This window comes from Heterodontus francisci, chromosome 32, assembly GCF_036365525.1.
Source record: "Heterodontus francisci isolate sHetFra1 chromosome 32, sHetFra1.hap1, whole genome shotgun sequence".
Taxonomy (NCBI): domain Eukaryota; kingdom Metazoa; phylum Chordata; class Chondrichthyes; order Heterodontiformes; family Heterodontidae; genus Heterodontus; species Heterodontus francisci.
This window is the reverse complement of record NC_090402.1, coordinates 45,937,490-45,963,050: the sequence shown is the minus strand read 5'-3', so window position 1 is coordinate 45,963,050 and position 25,561 is coordinate 45,937,490. Positions and strand designations below refer to the sequence as shown.

The 25,561-nt window shown below is 43.9% G+C and overlaps 1 protein-coding gene across 1 annotated transcript in view; it reads left to right on the top strand.

The window, feature by feature from the left end:
* The first annotated feature begins 1,134 nt into the window (after window positions 1–1,134).
* Window positions 1,135–25,561, top strand: part of LOC137347475 (neural proliferation differentiation and control protein 1-like) — a 253,442-nt gene continuing 229,015 nt past the window's right edge. Inside the window, exons 1-2 of the mRNA XM_068011921.1 lie at window positions 1,135–1,220; window positions 1,697–1,905. Coding sequence (XP_067868022.1) covers window positions 1,135–1,220; window positions 1,697–1,905 — 295 coding nt within the window. The remainder of the gene's footprint in view (window positions 1,221–1,696; window positions 1,906–25,561) is intronic.

Sequence of the window (25,561 nt, the reverse complement as noted above, 5' to 3'; positions counted from 1 at the left end):
GTTCCAGCTTGCAAAACGAAGGGCTTGTACCTTCTTTCCTGTTATGGTCGTGCTGTTTGGTGCGGTGTTACAATCCACTTGTCGGGCAATGACCCTGAGCTCCAAGCACCCATTGAAGCAGGTGGACTGTGGCGGGACAGAACCTTACTGACCGGGGGCTGCCCGGTTTGAGGCGGGCGGTAGCTGTCCAGTGAGATGTGATGACCTCTCCCGACAAAGGCAACCCGTGGCGCCCAATCTCTCCGCCAATTGAGCTGGACTTATAACCTGTAACTGCTGCCGTCCGTGTTGATTTGGTCGCTGTGAGGCGACTATGGAGTGACCTCTCCATGGCACATGCCTGGGCGGATGTATGGAGGTTGTGAGTTGCCCAAGCGTCAAAACCCCCCTCTCGGCCTTCCTGGTGGGGTCCAAAGGAGTGCAGAGCATGACGTTTGGCACCAATATGGCTGCAGGAACTGCTGGAAACATGCCAAAGGTGACACATGACCGCCTTCGGGGTTCCGCTCCGGATTTTCTGTTAGGGTTTACTCCCTTAGCCTTGGTCTCTCCCGAGACGCCCACAAGGTACTGGGGTTGTTGGGGCCCCTACACAGGGGTAGGTGGATGCCGGTGGGAGGAGGTGGAGGGAAGGGGGAAAGGGGGTGCGAGGAGGAGGAGTGCGGTGGGAAGGCGTGGAGGGAAGGGGGTGCGTGGGGAGCTGGGAGGGGGGCTGCAGGGGGTAGGGGTGCAGGGGAAGGGGGTGCGAGGGGAAGATGGTGCAAGGGGGGAGCTGGGAAGGGGGTGCGAGGGGGTGAGCTGGGAGCGGGGGGGCGGGGGGTGGTTGGAGGGTGTCAAGTAGTAAAACATTGCATCAGCTCCCACCATTGTCCCTTTTTACAATGGTGTACTACTACTGGGATTGGGATCGGGATCCGGGCCAGAGTTGAGGGAAAGTTTGTGTGGAAGCAGCGGGGAGTAAGATGGCGGCGTCCAGGACGGTGGTCGCATAAGGCTGGGAGACAGGGTGAACGGCTGGCAATCCGAGAAAGGACTGCTGATGATGACCCTGCCAGTTGTGGCCAAGCTTGGAAGGCCACTTGGCTATGTTCGGGGAGCCCGTCCACGGCGACGATCAGGAGCAAGAGTGGCCACATGGTCCCGGCGGGCGGCTCCCGCTCACTCAGCGACTCCGCGCTGCTTCCACACAAAACTGATTATCTGGTCATTATAACATTGTTGTATGTGGGATCTTGCTGTATGCAAAATGCTGTATGTTCCATTACAAAAGTAACTACACTCCAAAAAGTGGTTTGTTGGCTGTAAAGTGCTTTATAGTTGTGAAAGGCACTATATAAATGCAAGCAAAATACTGCAGATGCTGGAAATCTGAAATAAAAACAAGAAATGCTGGAAATACACAGCAAATCTGGCAGCGTGTGCAGACAGGCAAATCCAAGCACCTCCCCCCCAATGCAGCCCGGATTCCATTTAGAAAATACGGTCGCCCCACCCAAAGTAGGGCTGGTGCCTTCAGGAAAGGAGTTGAGAAAGAATTATAATGGCCAGGAAAAGATAACAAAGCAGCGAGCGATAATTTACATCATCCATACGACGCCTCCTGCGCTCGATCACTGTGCCAAAGGCGCCCTTACGCACAATGCGTGCTGACGTATAAGGGCGTGCCGGACGTAAGGTGCGTGCTCTGGTTGCGTAGCGACGCGCGGCTGTTGTTTCCCTCCTGCTGGGTGGCAGCGCGATGGTGCCCGCCCGTTGACGGTGTCCGGTTCGCCAGCGGCATTCTCCCTCCGTCAGAGTTTAGCAATGCGGCCGCAGTGATGGTGGCTGTCCCGCGGAGCCCCGGAGGCAGGCTGAGCGGCCGGGCCTTGCTGCTCGCAGCCCTGGCGCTGCTCCTCAGCCCGGCAGGTGAGTGTGAGCGGCCGGGTCCGAGACCGGGCGCGCGATGGGGAGCGGCTCCCGGCTGACCCGGTACTGTCACAGGTTGCTTTCAGTTCTCTTCAGTTTGGCACTGTACCCGTTCCAGCCCGGCAGTGACTTTGTAGAGAGTGTCAGCTGAGCATTGGGGCTCACAGGAAAGGTCAGAGTGGAGTTACCCCTAGACACAGTTAAGGAAGATATGACCACTTAGTGCATACTCTGTGTTGGGGAAATTTGTAAATGGTTTATAGATGTATTAAAATAGCAGCTGATAACGTAATTTAAAATTTAATGCATCTTGTACATTACTATAATGGATTGCAGGCGGGGAATGTTAATACAGTTTATAAATATGCATTTGCCGCAGCTTAAGCTAGAGAATTAAAGGTCAGAACTGCTTTAGAACAAACTCCATCAGAGTAAATTGCTATTTAATACATCCTTGTTATATCATTTCTTTTTCCTGTGGAGAACATTAAGAATGTGTATTTTCGCGGTTTAAAACAGGAACATTAAAGATCAAAGCAAACTCAAACCAAACACAGCCACGATGGAACAAGTTTTTAATGCATCCTCCGTAAATAATGTGTTTGGGTATATTGGGAACAATGCATAAATGCGTGCTTACAGGGGTTATTATAGCTGCATTAAAGGTTAGAACAGTCTGTTCAATAACTGTAGCCTCACTCAAATCAAATACATCAACTCTAAATAAAGTACTACTTAATCATGTGCAATAAAAACAGAAACAGCATCTGTAAAGATAAAAGACTGGTTAATACATCAAGTATAGATCCTTATGATTTTATTATGAAATGTCATTTTAATTTATTAATGTACCTTTGCATATTTACAGCGATGAAAATAGATGTTTTTATTGGGAGGAGGGTGTTGGTATCATGTTGCAAGTAGATTAAGAAAAATGCATGTGATATGTTGTGGAGAAAATGTATTAGAAATTAATGGATTGTGAACATATATGGTTTATTGGCTGAGTTGGGGCCAACTTGTTTACAATTTTACATTTTAGATTTGTGGTTGTCTTTAATGTATGTTGTGGTTTCTCGCTATTTTAAATATGTAACTTTGTTTGTGAGAATAGATTCTGTGCGTCCTTGTATTGGATTTATTATTGAAGTTTTAATGTTCCATATTTAAATAAATAATGGAGGAGGCTTGTTATTCAGTGTCTTCTGTGTAACTGTTAATAGCACTGTGGTGCATTAGGTTGAGACTTCCAGAAAACTGATAGTTTTATTTGGGAAAATAGGACAAAGATGGTTGTTAAATTTATTAAATTTAACAATGCTAACTTAATATAATTGGCTAAAAGTTCAGTTTTATATGCATTATTTTCAGGGAAATGTTTGTGAATTGGATGTATTTACAAGTGCTCTGTTATAACAATATGTATTTTAGAAAAATCAGTTTGATCATCTGGTTTGATTTGATGGAGGAAATGTTAAATTTAGCACATCTGAGGTATTTATCAGGTTTGTGGGGGGCAATCATTATTTATTACCTGAAAAATGACATAAAGAAAGAGTACAGAGGCAAATTACAATGTAAATGATAAAGTTAAGTTTGGATTGTGTGTCAGGAACCGAATAATAACAGCAATTACCATATGCAATGACGGTTAATACATTTCATAAAAACAGTTGCTATTGGGGTTTCCTTTTCCAGTCTGAAATTCAATTAAAACAGATATAAACAAAAGGGATCAGTTTAAGATATTGCAAATTCTAATTTAGTGGGGAAGGTATTTTCTGGTGATCGATAATGTTTTATGAACACCTATGGACTAATTACACTTGCTGATGCTGAGTATCAGAGAAAATTTCTATTACTCAAAGGGCTGCACCATCAGGGCCCCTTTTCAGAAATACATTGGACAGAATTTTTTCATTTACATCCTTCTGTTTGTTTTGTGTGTCTTGCACTTGTGGAATACCCATTTTTGCTGATGGACCTAATTGGTGATAAGTTCTGAGATTAATAATGTATTGACTTACGTCATTTATCCAGGGCGTTTCAGCTTCAAGTGCATCACCTGCTTGGTAACTCCTTCAGATTCTTGAAAATGTCTAAGTACAATATTTAAATAAATATTTTAGAGACTGAAAACCAAAATAAACAAATGTCTGCTGGTGTTGAGGATGGGGTGGTAACTTGTCTTGGGTGCTTCAGGGTCTTGCCTACTTTGGTGGTGATTTAGTGCTCATTAAAGTGAGATGTTAGTGCTAGGTAGTGGAATGCCTTTCCCCTTTGTCACCTAGTGTCAGCACCATACACTTGTATAATTGCAGAGCCAGCTGCAATATAAAGAAGGTCTTGAATTTATATTGCGATTTACCTCATGTCTCCGAAAGTCCCAGAATGTTTCATAATGAATGAGCTCCTTGCTTGAATGGTGCCATGGGGGTCTTCAGTGTTTACCTGAAGAGGCAGATGAAACATTGTTTCAGTGTCTTGTTTGAAGGACAAGACGGCCTCACAATGCACTGAAGTGTTGTCCTTGCTTATGTGCTCCAGTTCTGGAGATGGATTTGAACCCACAGCCTTCTAGTTCTGTGATGAGAGCCAAATTGGTACTTCATTACTTTTTCTGTTCTGTTCGAAAAATGTGACTTGAACTGCTCCCCAAAAGACCACCCAGCTAGGCAACAGCATTATATTTCTATCCTGAGGATACTGGGTACGATTTCACAAATGAAGACAGTGCTTTCCTAGCTAACCCAAGTGGCCATTTGTCATGTGTGGCTTTGGAATGACCGTCAGTATTTTAGCCTGGACAGTGTCTATTACGAGTTTGTTCTGCCGTATGTTTAGACAAAGTTGAGCTCAATCATAACATACAGATATCTAATTTTCCAACAATGGTGACTGGCTAGCAAATAGAAGCCACAAATCTGGTTTGTTCTTCCTTTCCACCTCAAACCTACAGTCTTAATATAGTACCCCGCAGTTGTCTTTCCTGAGATCAGTTATCTCAGCACAAACCAGGGATCAAGATGAAAACTTTCATGCAGAAAATGTTTCCTGTTGCACTTTTGACTTGTTAGAAGTGTGGTTCTCCTGTCAATCATACTGGTGTCAATCATGTGCTGCGATGCCAGTGTTGCAGATTTATTCACTTGCTATCTGTTTTTTCTCAAGCCTAAGCATGCCCATTGTTAATGCTCTTGGATGACTGCCAGGAGGTGTCTGAAAGTAGTTTGGTGAAGATTCTCTTGCATCCTTTTTTTTTATATGCCTGGCACCAGCTCAATACTTCCCCAGAGAGTGATGGATGAGATGAGAAACCTGCTAATCCATGGCTTCGTGGTATTGCACTGCCTTTCCAGCTACTGCTGCATTACTAGAGAAAAACGTGCCTCTGTAAATAAGCAAAATGGATGGTGGATTGTAACATCTGCTTGCTTGCTTTGATAAACATAGATCTCATTAAAGAAATGATTAATGATATTTGGAATTCATTAAACCTATTATAATTAGCGAGTAGAAAGATATTTTAAACTTTTACTACCTTTCTCAATGATTCTGTAAATAAACCTACATATATCTGGAGTATTGTATCCAATTCAGGACATCACATTTAGGATGGATGTGAAAGCTTTGGAGAGGTACCGAAGAGATTTACTAGGATGATTTCAGGGATGAGGGATTATATTAGATGCACAGATTGGAGAAGCTGTGTTGTTCTCCTTGGAGAAGAGAGGCTGAGAGGCAATTTCTTAGAGGTCTTTAAAATCATGAGTTCAGATAGAGTAAATAAAGATAAAGCGTTTCAAAAGAACCAGAGGCAACATGAGCAAACACTTTTTTACGTAATGAGTAGTTAGGATTTGAAATGCACTGCTTGATAGGGTGACAACAGATTCACTAGTAGCCTTCAGAAGGGAACTGGATAAATACTTGAAGGAGAAAAATTATCAGGGACCGTGTAGGGGAGTGGAACTAACTGGATTGCTTATGCCCATCTGTGTAGAGGGTTAGGGGCATCTGTTTAATGCCGAATTCTGGACAAAGCATGCCTGACAATGCAGCTCTCCCTCCGTACTGTTTCGAAGCCGAGGTTATATGTTCAAGTATATAATAGGACTTAAATTCATAATTTTCCAAACTTTCTAGTTTGTGTTGATCAGCCATAAATGCTTGTACATTTGTGTGTCTCTTGCAATATAAATGTGTGTTTTTTCTATGTGGCATAACTTACTGGACAGCTGGCATTGTTGACCTGTTCAAAAGCTCTTTTGGTTCCACTTTTACCCTTGATCCCACCAAGATGTTTGCGATCTACCATTCCTGTCTTTCCCTCTGGGAAATTATTTGTATCTTCACACCATCATGTCTGAGAGTTGCAGACTGGATTCCACCTGGTGCATGATTGACCTGGCCATCTGTCGCCAGAACTGGCTTGACCATCTTGAGCAGTATTGCACCTCTCTCTCCATGACCAAATCCTTCTCCTATTTCAGGATCATCCTAGAGATGGTGAGATGGCCTCAACGATAACTCCATCTCCGAGATGAGTCGCAGAGGTTTGGGGGTGTGGGCTGGAGGTGTTTTAAAATTTCCAACCCACCATATATGTGTCTGTCACCATTTTCACGGCAGCAGGTTTGGTGGCATGTGAGGTCCTACTGAAGAGAGACACTGCACTGATATGTTCAAATCAGGTTCCCCCAGTGGCAAACCTGGCAGTAAAAAGGAGATGCAAGCTGCCAACTCATGGAGCTAAGAGCCTTTTACAGCACTCCTTATGGTCCCTTCTGCTGATCACAGACTCTCTCTGCCCCCACCTCTGCCGTGATTGTAGACCCTGGCCCCTTGCCACACCCTGGTCTGTTCCGAAGAGTCCCTACCTTTTGGCTTTTCTGCCTGGCAGCCAGCCTCTCAAAAAGAGAAAAATTACTGAGGTCCTAGCATTAAATTTGGCAGGACCTCCGCGTCCTCGTCTTTAACCCATTCCCTGTAAGTATTGTGACCTTTGTATTGAAATGCTGCCTGATCTGACCCTTGCCTGCTTCTTCTCTATCTTCACCATTTTCACCTCCAATGCCAATGCAAAGAAATTATGGGCTTTTTCATCTGAGATTCTCCATTGAGCTTCATTCTCCGACATATGCAATTTACTTAATCCCTACATTTAACCAATGCAGATGACCCTCCAACCCAACCCAACATGGTATTTTGTGTATGTTCCCCTCCAGCCACTACATCTTCAGTGCAAGAACCTTCTGCTTTTGTGGCCCTGCTCTCCACAACTCCCTCTGTAAGCTTCTCCTATTTCTTCCTCTCTTTCCATTTTTAAAAGATTCCTCTTTACAATCATGCTTTTGGTCATCAGCCCTAACTCTTCTCTCCTACTCTTTGGTGTCTGGGAGTGATTCTAAGCAGTGATTTTTGCCTTCAGGTTCAGATGAAGGTTATCAACCACTCTGTCAATTGTATCTCTGTTACATTACAGCCTAGAAATTATTCTTGGGTATCAAGTATTGTTCTGTATCTAAGCCATCTGATCAATTATCCTCCCTCCCTCCCGCTCTCTCTCTCTTAAATGTTAGGTTCATAATTGTTCTCGGGGATCTTTTGTCCTCTGTACATTGCTAGCAGCAATTTTGGTTTCTACAAATACGGGATTAAAGGTGCTTTTATGATAGTTGTGTACTTACCCATTGTTTACATATTATTTGCTAGGATACAGCATGCTTGCATTGTCTTAATGTTCAAACGTCATCTGTAAATCGTTCAGTAATGCAGAAAAACTCTTTACAGCTGAATGTGCTGTCCCAGCACAAAGCTCCAGCATTGTACACCATTTCAGGATATTGTACATCCACTGAGTGATTATACTCGGCTTCTGGCAAAGTGATTAATTTTAGATGTGCTTCCTGATCTGCACAGAGATCTGAGATGGAAGAGCATTTGGCATACAGAAAACCTTGAAGTCAGCACTGCTACTACAGGGAATTGGAAGTAGGCAGGTCTGAACAGTTTCTTCACCTTTAGTTGATGGTAATACAACATGCAGTATTTTTTGGCTGATGGAAACTTGCTTCTGTCGTAGATCATTGGATCCAACACAAACCAGCGTGACTGGTCTGTCATTGCATCTGTTGCAATTCATATGTCTCGTGTATGAAGATTGGGTCACATAATTTAGCAAGACAATATCATCTTTTATTTTGAGAAACAGGTTTTCTAACTGCATTTGGATTGCAAAGCAACTAGGTCCAATAACTTGTAGTCCATTAATTTATATAACTGTCCTCCTTCCTCAGGATACCTCGCGGGGGTATGGTTCCACTTGCACCATTATATATGTGTGCCCCTTGGGTGTGCATGTTAGAATCATAGAATGGTTATAGCACAGAAAGAGGCCACTTGGCCCATCATGTCTGTGCTGGTTCTCTGCAAGGGCAACTCAGCTAGTCCAACTCCCATGCCATTTCCCTAAACCCTTTTTTTCCTCTTCACATAATTATTGAATCTGCCTTGAACACACTTTCAGGCAGTGCATTCCAGATCCTAAACACATGCTGAAAAAAAAACTTTTCCTCATGTTGTCTTTGGTTCTTTTGCCATTCACCTTCAATCACTGTCCTCTAGTACTCTAGCCAGTGATTGCCAGAGCTGGCAGACAGCCATAAAAGCAGGGCTAAAGAGTGGTGAGTCGAAGAGACTTAGCAGTTGGCAGGAAAAAAGACAGAAGTGCCAGGAGAGAGCCAACTGTGTAACAGCCCCGACAACTAATTTTATCTGCAGCGCCTGTGAAAGAGTCTATCACTCTAGAATTGGCCTTTATGGCGATTCCAGGCACTGCTGCACAAACCACTGACCACCTCTAGGCGCTTACCCATTGCCTCTTGAGATAAAGAGGCCAAAAAGAGAGAAAGTACTTTACCCTTCTAATGGAAACAGTTTCTTCCTACATACACCCCTCATGATTTTGAACACCTCTACCTCTCAATCTTTTTTTTGTCTAAGGAGAACAGCCTCAGCTTCACCAATCTGTCCTTGTAACTGAAGTCCCTCATCCCTGGGACCATTCTCAAATATTTTCTGCACCCTCTCTCATGTCTTGGTATCCTTCCTAAAATGTGCGGCCCAGAATTGGGCACAATGCTCCAGTTGAGGCCAAAGCAGTGTTTTATAAAGGTTCACCATAACTTCGTTGCTTTTGTACTCTCTGCCCTTATTTATAACGCCAGGAATCCCTTGGGCCTTATTAACCACCTTCTCAACCTGCCCTGCCACTTCCAATGATTTGTGCACATATACCCCAAGTCCCTCTACTCCTGCATCCCCTTTATAATTGTAGCCTTTATTTTACATTGCCTCTCCTTGTTCTTCCTACCAAAATGTATCACTTCACACTTCTCTGCCACATGCCTACCCATTCCTCCAGCCTGTCTATGTCCTCTTGAAGTCTATCACTATCCACAATACATCCAAGTTTTGTCTGCAGATTTTGAAATTGTGTCCTGTACACCCGAGTCTAAGTCATTAATATAGATCAAGGTGTTAATGGACTGTAGGACCTCAGTAGGCACTATAGCCCAGTCTGACCTTGTCCAGCATCTACACACACTCTAAGGGTAGTAGTTGCTGAATACAGTTGGGGGCAGTAACCAAGGCCAAACTTTTCCTTACCTAGCCCAGGGGAGCTGGGAACCCCACGTAGCAACTCAACCACCATCCTGGCTGATATCAGCTAATTCTGTACAGAGAAAAGATTCAACATGGGCTGTTCCTGGTTTAAGTGGTTAATCAGCTCCTTGCTGGATAAATTCACTGAACCATCAGGAGAGCTCATGTGATTATAGCCTTCTGAACACTGCGATGAGTACTATAATTTACAAGTGCTGTTTATGGGAGAAGTTACTTTTGAACAGATTTGCTGGACTCGCTGGTTTTAAGGTGAAATCCTCTTGGAGACCTTTTGAATGCTGGTTAGCCTATTTATTTTTATTATTTCATGGATGTCGGCGTTGATGGTAAGACCAGCATTTGTTGCCCATCCCTAATTGCCTTTGAGAAGGTTATGGTGAGATGCCTTCTTGAACTGCTGTAGTCCAATTTATAATTGAAATACTGTAAGAAAATCCAATAAGTTGGGCTTGTTTATTGAAACTTTGTGAAAAAATGATTGGCAATGACTCCGTTGTAATAGCTATTAATTTCATCATTTTCAAAAGATGTGAATGTTTGCTATTGGGCAGCTCTGCCTCCTGTTCTGGAATTGGGTATCTTGGGGTGCCATGTGATGCTTGACTGTGATGATCATCCACAATATAAAATAAGTCCCTTGCATTCATTCTTCAGACTAGCCCATGAGGAATGGCCATTTTCTGAGCTGCCAGAGGGACAATACTGTCCATGGAACATGAGTTGCTACTTTGAGAAGCAGTAAAGGATATTGAGAGTAGGGAAAAAGCATCTGGTATAAACTAAAATTTTGGGCTTGTTGATGTCAGTAATCCTTCTTGAACCTTGTTCTTGTCATTTATTTTAATCCACTTTATATTGCTGTTTGTTTCTGTTGGGCTCTGGAATAGGGCCTTCTATGAGCTGACTCTCACTGTTCTACACTACCAAATGCCTAGTTCTGGTGGCAGGTTCACAGACCCAGCATTTGATGTGCCTATTTATCTCCATCTGGCACTGGTCCCCTCGAATCCAACCTGGACAAGTGCTGGTACAAAAGCAGTTTTTAAAAAGGTGATCCATTTTCTTATCCTGAGGCTATTGATTGCACTAGTTCAGATTTAGCGTGACACTGTCCATTTTGTGAATGAGCTGCTTAGTGAGGTCCCTCTTGGTTGGATGTAAATGCACCCGTGACACTGTTCGAAGAAGAGCAGGGAAGTTCTCCTGGTGTCCGGGCCAATATTTATGATCAACCAGGGTCACTGAAGCAGATTATCTGGTCATTTCGAAGAAGGGTCACTGACCCGAAACGTTAACTCTGCTTCTCTTTCCACAGATGCTGCCAGACCTGCTGAGTGGTTCCAGCATTTCTTGTTTTTATTATCTGGTCATTTATCTTGTTGCTTTTTGTGGGATCTTGCTGTTTTGCAAATTGACTGCCATGTTTCTGTACATTACGACAATGATTTCTTCAAAAGTACTTCATTGGCTGCAAAGTGTTTGGGATGACCTGAGGTTGTGATGGGCACTATGCCAGTACAGATCTGTCATGGGCTCTTCAGCAGTGGTATTAATCACTTGGAAGGTGTTGCCCAATTTTGTATTGGAATTTGAGTAAAATTTGTTTTGAATGGTATACTAGAATTGTGATCTAAATTGATATTTTGCTGTTGTGTGCATTGATCGAGAAAGGAATCCTGTAAATGCACAGCAGATCACACATCATTTGAAAGAGAAAGCCAGGTTAATGTTCCTGATGGTATTCATCATTTGAGTGGAAAAAAGGGTCCTATTAGTAGTGCTGTACCTGTTTTTTCAGATGCAGTTGGGTCTGTTTATTTCCTTTTTTTTAAAAAAAATATGTTTCAGCATTTTCAATATTTTGTGTTTGCTTTTCATCTCCTGTATTTGCTGTACAATCCCATCTGTCCCAATCCCTCTAGCACTATTTAAATATGCTGCTATAGAGGCAAAGAGAGCCTTCCTTGGGCTGGATTTTGTAGTCTCCTTGCCAGGAGCGGTGGTGGGTGCGAAATGTGGTGGTTGTCCCCCACAGGACCCGCCCAAAGTCATAGCCAGTCGAGCCAAGTCTGCTCTGGAGTTGGTGATCCACCCTGATCAGACCTGCACTGTACCCGGCAGGAAGATCTCCGATAGCCTCGCGCTACTCAGGGATACGATCGTCTATGTACGGGAAAGGAGGGTGGACCCCTGCCTCATCAGCCTGGACCAGGAGAAGGCTTTTGACAGGATATCGCACACCTACATGATGGACGTGCTTTCCAAAATGGGGTTTGGGGAGGGAATCTGCAATTGGATCAAACTGCTCTACACAAACATCAGTAGCGCAGTCTCAATCAATGGGTTGGAATTGGAAAGTTTCCCGATCCAATCTGGAGTCAGACAGGGCTGTCCTCTCTCCCCTGTCTTGTTTGTTTGCTGTATTGAACCCTTTGCTGAGTCTATTAGGAAGGATGCGAGCATAAGAGGGGTGACAATCCCAGGCAGTGGAGGCACTCGGGTTAAAACCTGCCTGTACATGGATGACGTCGCCGTCTTCTGCTCAGATCCGCTGTCTGTGCGCAGACTGATGAGCATCTGCGACCAGTTCGAACTGGCCCCGGGAGCCAAAGTTAACCAAGGCAAGAGCGAGGCCATGTTCTTTGGGAACTGGGCTGACCGATTCTTTGTCCCCTTCACCGTCAGATCAGACTACCTGAAGGTGCTGGGGATATGGTTCGGAAGGGCGGGGGCATGCACCAAAACCTGGGAGGAGCGAGTAGCCAAGGTACAACACAAGTTGAGCATGTGGGGGCAGCGATCTCTCTCCATTGTGAGTAAGAACCTGGTCATCAGGTTCGAGGCGCTCACGTTGTTGCTGTACGTGGCGCAAGTCTGGCCCATACCCCACTCCTGTGCTGTGGCGGTCACCTGAGCCATTTTCCGCTTCATCTGGGGATCTAAAATGGACCGGGTCCGGAGGGACACAATGTTCAGACCTCTGGATAAGGGCGGGAAAAATGTACCCAACGTGGCCATCATCCTGATGACCACCTTCGTGTGCTGCTGCATCAAGCTGTGTGTGGACCTCCAGTACGCAAACTCCAAGTGTCACTATGTGCTGAGGTTCTATCTGTCCCCGGTGTTGCGAAGGATGGGCCTGGTCACATTGCCGTGGAACGCTCCATCCAGTTGGACTGTGCCGTACCACCTATCCTTTGTGGAGCAGTTTCTGCAGAAAAACAGCTTTGACCACCGGTCCATCGGGCAGTGGTCTGCACGGAATATCCTCAAGGCCCTACGGGAAAAGGAGACGGTGGATCCTGTCGGATGGTTCCCCGAGCAGACCGCCAAAGTCATTTGTGTTCCCAGGGGGGGACACCGAGACAAACATCAACTGCTGCTGGAGGACGATCAATTCGGTGAAAGACGCCCTTTGGTCTGCCCGAAATTTGCTGGTCTTCCAGCGCAAAGAGTTGTCCACGACCGAATGTTGCAGACTGGCACATTCCAAGGTCCAGGACTACGTGCTGAGTGACTCACTAAAGCTTGGGGCAGCCGCAGCAAAGGCTCAGTGGGGAAAGACTACTGTGTAAGGTCTCCCCGCCAAGCTGAACTGAGGGGCTGGATCCATGGGAAACTCCTCGAACTGTATCGCGAAAATTTTGTGTGCTGTAAAATGTAAAAATTTATCTGGCATGACAAATGAAATGGAAGGGTTGCGAGGCAACTCATGATTGTACTGAAGGAAACTGATCTCCTTTGCTGTTTGTGATTTTTGACTTGGTGCTGTTTGAAACTGTTTGGTAATGTATTTTTTTTACAGATTTTTATGAATAAAGTATCTTTTGGGAATTTAAAAAAAGCAGGACCCGCGCCACCATGATTATGCGGCAGGCAATCGCTTTATATATTGACGGCGGCTGCCCACCCCTCCCCCACCCCCAATCATGTGGCGGGGTGGCCTCAGTGATGCCGTTTATGGCGTCGTCAGTTGAGGAACAGGTGCTGGCGCTATTTTTAAGGGCTGCAAGCCCTGCAAACAGCACACCATGACGCAGAGTTCACCCCTCCCACCTGCTGTTCCGTACCCATCAGAGTGCAGCGATCACCCCTTCCCCACGTTGGTGGCGGCAGCTTTCACTGGATGGGAAAGTGAAGGCGAGCGGTGCCGCATGTCGTGCTGAAGATTGGGAACTGAAGGTAAGATCACTGCAGTTTGTATTTTAAGTGATGCAAATATGTAATTTAAATATTTTAAACCAGGATCTCATTACAGAGTGGCAGAGGGGCCGCCATGGAGCTTTGCCGCCGGTGGGAAGATTGGCCCGGCAATTCCGTGGTGGCCACTGCCGCTCTAATTCTCCAGGACTGCCCACCCCGCCACAGAACCCGGTGTTTGGCTGGGAACAAAATCCAGTCCCTTGCGTGTCAACAGTGCCTGTTTTAGGCAAATTACCTGTAGGTGATATAATGTTTGCTTTTCATTCTGGTAGTGCCTGGTTGCCTCTTTAGCTTACTGTTCATGCAGATGATGAATTTCATTAGGCAGCCAGGCAGCATATATATTCCTTTTTGAAAACTGCTATCACAATTCTTTGTTTAACCTGAGGGAGTCTGTGAATTAAATAATCTCTGGCTCCATATGCTTTTGACTTATATATTTCATACTAACAATTTCAAGAAAATCCCAACTGCGAATTGTCAGAATGTGAAAAAAGGATTGTCAAACCTATAGCAGTAACTTGCCGAGATTGCAAACGTTCTGGTTGAACCTGTGACATTGGTGAGAGAGGGTGGACATGCAATCTCTGGCAAGGGTCCAGGGTTGGTGGCTTTCAGTCTTCCCAGTGTATAACTGGAGGAAATTTCATCTCATCCAAGAAATAGCCAAAGAAATACGCAACTTTGTAATATGATAAAAGCTTACATCAGCAACTTGCATTTATAAAGCACCATTGTCATGGAAAATTTCCCACAGTATTTCACATGCGTAATCAGGAAAAAATGGATGCTCAATCAAAGGAGGAGATCATTAGGAGGCATAGTGTGTTCTCAAGGAGGTTACAGAGTTAGGGAGGGACAAGGCCATGAAGGGATTTAAACATGAAGAGAATTTTAACTTGGAGGCAACTGGGGAATCGGAGCAAATGCAGGTTAGTGAGGTCAGAACATTTTGACCGAGAGTTAGAGTTCTCAGTAGTAATACTGCATTTAGTAGTAACTAATATGGATAGAACAATGGTCCGCTTATCTCCTGTGATTTCCAATGAGGCTCAAATAATTCTAGAAAAATTGCGTGATTGCACCAGCGGATGGTGTATAACTAGAATTCTCTCAAAACCAGATCTATAAATTACATTTTGGAGGCACAAGTTGGTGGCATGATGTCTTCCTGTCCCATGTGAAACTCATTTGCCTCTTTCCAATTGCCAGTAGTTCAATCACCAGTCAGATCATCCACATGTCCCAATGCTGTAACACAGAGTTTGCTCGCGTTTTGGTGGTGAGGGCCTAATACACTGAGCAAGATGAAAGTGTTCTGCAGTTTTTTTTTGACAGGCACTGGACAGTGAAGATGTTAAGGTGGCTGGGCAAAGAACATAGCAGGAAAATTTCTTATCCAAACTTAGTTTTGCTAACTAAGTTGGCGTGGGGTCTGGTGCAGGACATTAATTTCGGCTTCTGTAGAAACGCTGCTCTAGTTTCGAAAGTCACTTGAGTTTTTGTGTTGGTCGATCTGAAACATTAGTTATCTCCCCATTTATGCTTTCATCCCACATAACGTAAACCAACTCAGTTGGAATTGACTGCCAGCTGCACTGATACTGCTGAGAGCAATTTAAGTGTTTGATTGGAACCTGCTGTCACTTGATTAAAAGTCTGACTTCCATTTTGCGTAGGTGTTCATTCTTGAACTGAGTTTGGAGTAACCTCAACTAGATTCCCAACGGACCAAAACTGTCATAATTCTGCACTAATCTGTACTAAATTGCTACTTTTGCTAAGAGCAGCATAAGGATGTTGGGAGTAAGTGGAATTGTTACATTGGTGCAGTAAGAGATGTTTTTCTGAAGTTGGGATTAAACTATTGGGTTTAGTAAAGACAGCATTTTACTTCATCTGCACCATTTTTGACTTGGGGATGCCTGATGGTAACACTCGATACCTTAAGTCTCCATTTTGCCATGCTAATATCTTTCACCTTAATGAGAGCAATATTTCTTTATTAGAAATTTATGACTTAAGATTCACGTACGATATGAAGTCCCATGCTGAGTCTTGTGAAGCTGCTGATAAAAATTTAACCAAAAACATCAAAAGGTAATTAATCATTCGTGTTTTGCTTCGCTACTGAAAGAGGATTCCTGAGAATTATCAACTCCACTTAACTTATCCAACCTGTGATGCCTGAGGTAGCGCAATGGATTTTGAACATTAATTTTCTAGCCGTGAAACCTTTCGGGTTGATAAACACTAAACACTTCACTCTGTTTAAAGGCGGTATTTGTTGCTTAGTTATGGCTTGTATGAAGTAGCCTATCTGTCGTAATGTTTTTGCTAATTGCTCTGTTTGCAGCTCACCATCTAATTTGCTTTAGATCTGACGGGCATTATAACAAAGCTGGGTGATCAAGCGTGTCTATGTCTGAATTAAACACATTACCTATTTTCCTGTCAAAACTGTTAATCTGTGCTCTAGCATTAAACAGGTTTAACAAATCCTCTTCAGTACTGAACACATTTAGTTTTTCTTTGCTGTTAGAGCTTTTTTTCTCCCAATTATTTCACTCCTTTCCTGACTACATTAACCTATATTGGGTTATGATTCCACAGGCATCTGCAAGTTATCCAGCCTAGTGCCTATTCTTTGAGGCTAGACAGCGAATGCTGATAGACTGTCAACTTTAGAGGCCATCCTGAGTGAGCCTGTTGTCACTCAAAGGTCACTAGATGGTGATTTGAAGCTGATGGTTCCCTCATTCCCCAGTTGCAGCACCCTTCCTGCTGCCTCTTCTAAGATCAACAAACTCAGTACAGAATAGGGATTGGACCTAGTACTGCTCATCTGTATGACTTGAGTTAAGACTGTTTTAAGATCAACTCTAAAAGTTTACATTTAATTCCATATGAAGTTTAGATGCACCAGGTTTTTCCTTCCGCTCTAGTACTAAATGTGATGGTTGAAGAAATTCACCAAAAGCAAATCGCACCCAATGGGCTTTGAAATGAAGATGATAGAACAGGTTCGCTAACTAAAGTCACTGGTCTGCAAACAGAAGTAGGTAACTTCTAGTATTTTATGTATTTGCATAGGGAAATTTAGATATGTGGGAGTACGTTATAGTAAATGGGTTTATTGGTCTGTGGTCTGGGCTGTTGCTGTGCTTGTCTATTACCCAAAGTCTGAATCCAGCAGAGCCATGCAAATTTTGAGTATCAAAATATTTGAAGCAAAATTTTAGTCTTTAGCCTGTTTGTACTTTCGGTGTTTTTTAAAATCTTCTTTGTGGTACAAGATCTGTGATCCTACACGACAATATAGGAAGGTTCTGAACATGACAAGCATCTTTCTTTTTTTGTCCCTTCCTTGTGACAATGGCTTACCAACGTTTATAAACTCAATGGGACATCTTGGGCCCTAACCAACACACATAATTATCAGGTAAGGATTGATATTCTCTTGAAAAAAAGGCTAAGAGGTCACCCAACAGGTCCTTAAAATTATGAAAGGTTTTGATAGAATGGATACAGAGAGAATGCTTCCACTTGTGGGAAAGAGCTCAACTAGAGGCTATTAGTATCAGATAGTCACCAAGAAATCCAGTAGGGAATTCAGAAGAAACTTCTTTACCCAAAGAGTGGTGAGAATGTGGAATTTGCTGTCACAAGGAGTGGTTGATGTGAATAGTAAAGATGCATTTCAGGGGAAGCTAGGCAAGCGTATGAGGGAGAAGAGAATAGAGGTTAGACGATAGATTTAGATGAAGAAAGATGGGAAAAAGCTCGAGTGGAGCATAAACTCTGGCATGGACTGGTTGGGTTGAATGGCCTGTTCTGTGCTGTGTATCTTATGTAAAAACCCATGATCCAGTGGGTTTCATGGCACAATATGGGATTCCCAGTGGGTGCAGACATGACATGTTTGGGAAATTTGTACTCCACATCCCTAGAGCAATTTTTTTTAAAGTAGCAGGGTAGTGGGTGGTTCAAATCACCATCTAATGACCCTTGTGCGTATGTGCAATTCGAAGTTGCATGTGTGGTTCTTTAGTTCGATGGAATTACAGCAAGAAAGAAGATAAATGCATTAGGTGACTGTGTATGCGTAACTGAGCCCTGTTGAGTCTCGCCTGTGTAGTGTGGTAGTCCAGGAGTTGTGTTTACATAATAAAAACAAACCATCTTACCAAAGCAATGTTTTCTTTAAATGTGGGTGTAATGGTCTGTAGATAACGATTGGAGAGGTTTAAACATGTTCACTGCATTGAGGTGGCCGACATATGCAGATAACACACATTCAAATATTTGTTCAATGACTTACTTTTGGACTGGGACTGTCAGATTTCACTTCAGTTTTTCTGTTGTGACTTCAGTTTGTAGTTGCAATTTGCTGTTGAGCAGCTGAGAAACCAGACTTCTGTGATTTTGAAAAGCAGTTCAGAAGACTGGCCCTTTTAAATGTGTGTTGGATTTCTGGTCTGTGCTGTGTTAAATAATCTAGGCTGCAACAGTATTTGAAGTGTTACAATTAGCTACAGTGCCTCTTTGGTGGAAAGGGGTTGCATGACAGAGTTGGCATCATGCCAACTCTATTGACAAATATTCTTTGTCTGGGATTGCAGATTGAAAATAACTACTTGGATAAATTAATTGGATGTGGTGGTTGTTTCTCTGCACGAAAGCCACACTGTGCCTCAGGGTAGATGCGCTCGGCCAGCTTCTGGAGCCTGTTCAGAGCGACTCGAGCAAAGACTTTCCCCACTATGCTGAGCAGGGAGATTCCACGGTAGTTGTTGCAGTCACCGCGGTCACCTTTGTTTTTATAGAGGGTGATGATATTGGCATCGCGCATGTCCTGGGGTACTGCTCCCTCGTCCCAGCACAGGCATAGCAGTTCATGTAGTGCTGAGAGTATAGCAGGCTTGGCACTCTTGATTATTTCAGGGGTAATGCCGTCCTTCCCAGGGGCTTTTCCGCTGGCTAGAGAATCAATGGCATCACTGAGTTCCGATTTGGTTGGCTGTATGTCCAGCTCATCCATGACTGGTAGAGGCTGGGCTGCATTGAGGGCAGTCTCAGTGACATCATTCTCCCTGGAGTACAGTTCTAGGTAGTGCTCAACCCAGCGGTCCATTTGTTTGTGTTGGTCAGTGATTATGTCCCCTGATTTAGATTTGAGGGGGGCGATCTTCTTGATGGTTGGCCCAAGAGCTCTCTTCATGCCATCATACATTCCTCTGATGTTTCCGGTGTCTGAGGCCAGCTGAATATGACTGCATAGGTGTTGCCAGTAGTCGTTTGCGCAGCACCTGGCTGTTCTTTGTGCAGCGCTTCTGGCTGCTTTAAGTGCTGCGGATGTTAAATCGCTGGGGGCTTTCTTGTACTTAAACAGTGCAATGCGCTTAGCGGCTATGACAGGTTCCAGCTCTTCATTATGAGATTGAAACCAGTCTGCATTTCTCTTCGCACTTTTGCCGTAGGTGGTCAAAGCTGACTCATAGATGGCGTATCTGATGTGGGCCCACTTGGTCTCAGCATCCCCTGTGGGAGTGTTTTGAAGGGCTGTTACAAGTGACTTTAGAAATTTTTGTAACAGCTGTGGGTGAGACATTCTGCTCATGTTGATGCGCGGGTGGCCCTTCTGCTTGGACTGATGCAACTTCTTTGGTCTGAGTCTAACCTTGCTGCACACCAGGGAGTGGTCGGTGTCGCAGTCCGCACTGTGGAAGCTGCGTGTGATTTAGGCACAGTGGCTTTCGTGCAGAGAGATCGACTGTTGACATGCTGTTCTCCCTTCGTCAGATACAGGAGAAATGCCATGAACAACAGATGCCCCTCTACATTGCTTTCATTGATCTCACCAAAGCCTTTGACCTCGTCAGTAGACGTGGTCTTTTCAGACTACTAGAAAAGATTGGATGCCCACCAAAGCTACTAAGTATCATCACCTCATTCCATGACAATATGAAAGGCACAATTCAACATGGTGGCTCCTCATCAGAGCCCTTTCCTATCCTGAGTGGTGTGAAACAGGGCTGTGTTCTCGCACCCACACTTTTTGGGATTTTCTTCTCCCTGCTGCTTTCACATGCGTTCAAGTCCTCTGAAGAAGGAATTTTCCTCCACACAAGATCAGGGGGCAGGTTGTTCAACCTTGCCCGTCTAAGAGCGAAGTCCAAAGTACGGAAAGTCCTCATCAGGGAACTCCTCTTTGCTGACGACGCTGCTTTAATATCTCACACTGAAGAGTGCCTGCAGAGTCTCATCGACAGGTTTGCGGCTGCCTGCAATGAATTTGGCCTAACCATCAGCCTCAAGAAAACTAACATCATGGGGCACGACGTCAGAAATGCTCCATCCATTAATATTGGCGACCACGCTCTGGAAGTGGTTCAAGAGTTCACCTACCTAGGCTCAACTATCACCAGTAACCTGTCTCTAGATGCAGAAATCAACAAGCGCATGGGTAAGGCTTCCACTGCTATGTCCAGACTGGCCAAGAGTGTGGGAAAATGGCGCACTGACACGGAACACAAGTCCGAGTGTATCAAGCCTGTGTCCTCAGTACCTTGCTCTATGGCAGCGAGGCCTGGACAACGTATGCCAGCCAAGAGCGACGTCTCAATTCATTCCATCTTCGCTGCCTCCGGAGAATACTTGGCATCAGGTGGCAGGACCGTATCTCCAACACAGAAGTCCTCGAAGCGGCCAACATCCCCAGCTTGTACACACTACTGAGTCAGCGGCGCTTGAGATGGCTTGGCCATGTGAGCCGCATGGAAGATGGCAGGATCCCCAAAGATACATTGGACAGCGAGCTCGCCACTGGTATCAGACCCACCGGCCGTCCATGTCTCCGCTATAAAGACGTCTGCAAACGCGACATGAAATCCTGTGACATTGATCACAAGTCGTGGGAGTCAGTTGCCAGCGTTCGTCAGAGCAGGCGGGCAGCCATAAAGACAGGGCTAAAATGTGGCGAGTCGAAGAGACTTAGCAGTTGGCAGGAAAAAAGACAGAGGCGCAAGGGGAGAGCCAACTGTGCAACAGCCCCGACAAACAAATTTCTCTGCAGCACCTGTGGAAGAGCCTGTCACTCTAGAATTGGCCTTTATAGCCACTCCAGGTGCTGCTTCCAACCCACTGACCACCTCCAGGCGCGCAGCCATTGTCTCTCGAGATAAGGAGGCCCAAAAGAAAGGTGGTTGTTTCCACTTGTGGAATTGTATACCATCCAGAGCAAGCATGAAGGGACTGGAGAAAATTTGTGGTGATAGCGTAGAACTTTCTGTGTCACTTTTGCACCAAATTACAAAATTTCATGCAATGCAACGAGAAAAAGTTTTTTTCCTTTCTATTCTCTGGGTAATCTGGATGAAGGAAGACCTGTGCTGTAGTACCATTTGTACATAATGTTAAAGCTAGGTTAATTATGTTAAAGATACACTGGTCAAGGACATTGTTTAATTAAGGACTTCGAGTGGATATAAGGAGCGCCTGCTGCAACACGGGGGAGCAAATGCAGGAGACAGAGAAAGGTAATGCTGCATTCTGTGAATAAACTGACGATCAAGAAAAGGATCTGTGTGTGTGTCGAGCTTCATTCTTCACCATTTGGTTTGGATCCTTTTAACACAAGACTTCCAGGAGTACAGCAATAAAGTCACTTTTGCATTGCTGACTAGAAAAGGTGTCTGTGGTGTTTTGAAAGTTCTAAAGCAAACAAACTACTGCAGGGTGTCATTTTTCAACCACTTGAGTTTTTTTTAATCCAAGATTATCGCAGTGTATTTAATACCACCTTCAGGCCCTGTGAGTGTTGCTGCTCTGTTCCCTTGTGCTGGATCAGCCAGTCTTTTTATAACTGTGGGTAATTATTAAAATGTGAAAACCCTGCAGTGTTTAGTGTTTGTTTTTTTTTAACTAGACTTTTTGAAAATAGCCTGCATTCATAAATTAACATCGTGAACGTATGCAGCATGTAGACATTATACTGCAGTGCAGCTTTGACGTGTCCACATTTTTCATCACTCGTGAAGACTTTTCAAGCTTGTCATATAAGTCAGCATTTCAGTATATCCCATTGAAACAATCCATTCATTACGAAAAGCGACTTTGTTTCTGTCAAAATGCTGACATCATTTCAACTAAATTTGCAGAATGTGACAAGTGTTTTTCTTTTTCCAGTTGCTTTCCTCTCTTTGTTTCATGATGCCAATTCTTGCTGAGGAATGATTCCATGCTCATAGGCAGCCTTCTGATACACTTCCCAAGTGTTTGACTGTCATGTGTGAGCTGCGAGTGTTGGGAACATTGCAGACAAACCTTGTACTGGCTTCGCTTGAGTCTAGCGTGCACTTTCTAGAAAGGGTCATGGGATAACAATCAGGAGATCAAAATCGGGCAAATAGTTGCTCCTCCCTCGCCCAGTTGGTGAGACTAATTGTAGCACCTTCCCCCAACGCCTCACTTCCCCCTAGCTGTTTTTGGCCTCTTTTGCGTATCCCTAATGTTTCTCCACCCATCATTGGTGACCATGCCTTCAGCTGTTGAGGCTCTGAACTTCTCTGCCTTTCTGCCTCTCTTTCTGCCTTTAATATGCTGGTTCAAACCTCTTTGATCAAGCTTTTGGTCACCTGCCCTAATACCTCCTTACGTGCCTTGGTGTCAAAATTTGTTTGTTAACACTCCTGTGAAGTTCCTTGCAACATTTTACTACATTAAAGTTGTTGAATAATTCAGGGATCGAGCTTGGTCTGTATCCTCATTAACCCAACAGAAGTGCCCCACTGAAAGCAACTTTTAGAAATTTAGCAAGTTATGGTTATGAAGCCCAGGTTTAATCTGGGCCTGTAAAATGCTTTCCATTCAGCTGTTTGCCCTGTTGGAAATTTACGGTAAGTGTACACTATTCAAATTGCTATGACATTATCTCTGAAAGTTGCTTACCTGTTAAATACTGTTTTTCTGCCACTCCATTGAATTGCATTCATTTAAGTCACAATGCCATACTAGTTGTGATTTTTTTTATATTTTGGGATTGTTATTTTCATGTTTCTCTCTCTCTCTCTCTCTCTCTCCTGAAGGTGCTGGTCACTAGGTGCCAGCAGCCTTAGTAACATTCTTCCTGTATGAGGCATGTAAACGTGTGACAGTGGGCTATTTGCCTAGAGAGGGCCATTTATTTTACCCTCCCAAGTTGGGAAACAATGTCTCTGCTGGTGCCCAGGCTGAGATCAACCAGCACGGCACAGACTCGTGACTAAATCTGACTCGTGACTTTCTAGGAACTTAAGAGCAGCAGTAGGCTATTCAGCCTGTCTCTGCTTTAAGCGCACTCAATGACTGAGCTTCCACGGCCCCTTGGGGTAGAGAATTCCAAAGATTCACAACCCTCTGAGTAAAGAAATTTCTCCTCATCTCTGTCCTAAGTGGCTTCCCCCTTATTTTGAAATTGTGTCCCCGGTTCTAGATTCCTCAACCAGGGGAGTTTGTTTAACTTGCTGCTAAGTAATGCGGTACATTTGTCAATAAAGTAATCGGAAAATTCCTAGAAAGAATAATGGACCCCATTCCCAAAAAAACTATTGACCTTTTCAATTTCCCTTTCTGACTTCCACATTAGCTGATATTAAAATGGTTACCCCTCCTCAGATGCTCCCCCTTTCAAAGCAACTGTCATCACCTGTTCCACTGTCCTTCCCCCATCTCTAAATTTAATTTTCTCTCCAGACTTCTGATTTGGACTCTATTTAAACAGTTTATGTTGCCACATGCCACCCTTCTCAAGTTGGGAGATGATGATGATGAAGAGAAAGGATTCATACCCTAGCCACCACTGTCCAAAAAAATAAGGAATTTCCAGCCACTAATCAAAAGAAATGTAAATTATTATTCATAATATGCCATGTGTATAGGATCACAGAAATTAACAGCATGGAAGGAGGCCATTCGGCCCATCGTGTCGGCCATTGCAGACAAGTAGGCATCCAGCCTAATCCCACTTTCCAGCTCCTGGTCCAAAGCCTTGTAAGTTACGGCACTTCAAGTGCATATCCAAGTACTTTTTAAGTGTTATGAGGTTATCTGCCTCAACCACCCTTTCAGACAGAGAGTCGCTGATCCCCTCCACCCTCTGGATGAAAAAGTTTCCCCTTGAATCCCCTCCTCTCTCTTACTGTAAATCTATACCCCAGTTCTCAATCAAGGGGAATACTCTAGACCCCTGATTTTTATACACTTCAATTAGGTCTCCCCTCAGCCTCCTCTGTTCCAAAGAAAACAACCCTAGCCTATCCAATCTTTTCTCATAACTAAAATTCTCCAGTTCAGGCAATATCCTCGTAAATCTCCTCTGCTGCCAAAAACACAAATTCCAGGCTAGTATTTCTTCTTCTACTGATGTGCCTTTCTAAGTCAATGTATGACTCAAAGATTGCACAAATATTCAGAACTGGGATTCTGGAGCTCAACACATATTACAAAACTATCCAAAGCAATTCAGGACCAGTTTGAAATTTCTAACAATGCGTGATCTAAAATGATTTAGTAACTTGGGATCCAAGATGGTGCCTTGCACTATGCAACATGCCAAATACCCATTCAACCAATAGGTATGAGTGAGTCCCAGCTCACTCAAAGCTTGTGCAGCAAGTATGGAGTGGAAAGCTCACAGTTGCAACAGTTCTCAGCAGTTTTATGAGTTTATCAAATTTGCATGTACAGCACTGCCCATGGCGTCACCTGCAATCCACCAATGCAAGACCATTCCCAGTATTCAAAGGTTTATAAAATAGAATATACAGCTGGTCCCTTCGCTGTTAGCACTTCGTTGTCATTACCCCTTTGAATCTGATCGCAAATTCAGGATTTATCGCAAGCGCAGATTAATGCAGAACCTGAAGTTGCAGTCTGTCATTGACTACTGCACCACAGGCTGCGCTGTGGATTCTCTTTCTCCGCCCCCCCCCCCCCCCCCCCCCAAATAGCAGTCAGTGAAATCCATTGATCTTGCGAGAACTTCCCATTTTTCTGCTGTAAAATCGCTGTTACAGACCCCATTAAAAGTTATTCTTGTTCAGTGAGGTGTAACTGGGCTTTTAACAGTGATACAGTGATCTGACTAATTATTGTAGAATGACCGACCTGGCCTTGAAAAAATAGTTTTATATCTATGGAGACTAGTTAAATGTCTGCATTATGATTAATTACTAGATTTTTCTAAACTAGTTTTTTTTAAATAAAGCTTTTTTGTGATATTTTAGCTTCTACCTTAAATCCGTATGTATTTCCCAATTTTTATTAATCATCATGCAGATATTTAATCTCCATAACTATAAAACTATTATTCTATTAATGCAAGTCTTTTTCTTTTGAGGATTGTGTTTCTTTGTAAGATGATTCATTGCATCTGTTAGTAGCTGATCTATTGTGATCTATTGAACGCTGTTTGAAATTCCTGAAGTGTATATAAAGTCAGCAGGCAATATTACGTCTGGATTTGGTAAAGATAGAAAATAGAATTTGTAAAGAAATTACCTTCAAATTTTAATAACTTAAAAGTAAAATTTTCCCATTCCTCGCCACCCCCCCCTCCCCAACCCCCAAAAAGCCCATCTAACTCTGGTCTCCCCTCCATGTTCCCTCTGGCAGCAGATGTACAAAAATCATCTGTGGCTGACAGTTTTCAGGGCCTGATTTTGCTTGGAACCCAACTCCAGTTGAGTCTGCTCTTGTGTTCTTACATATATATTTATGTTCGAAC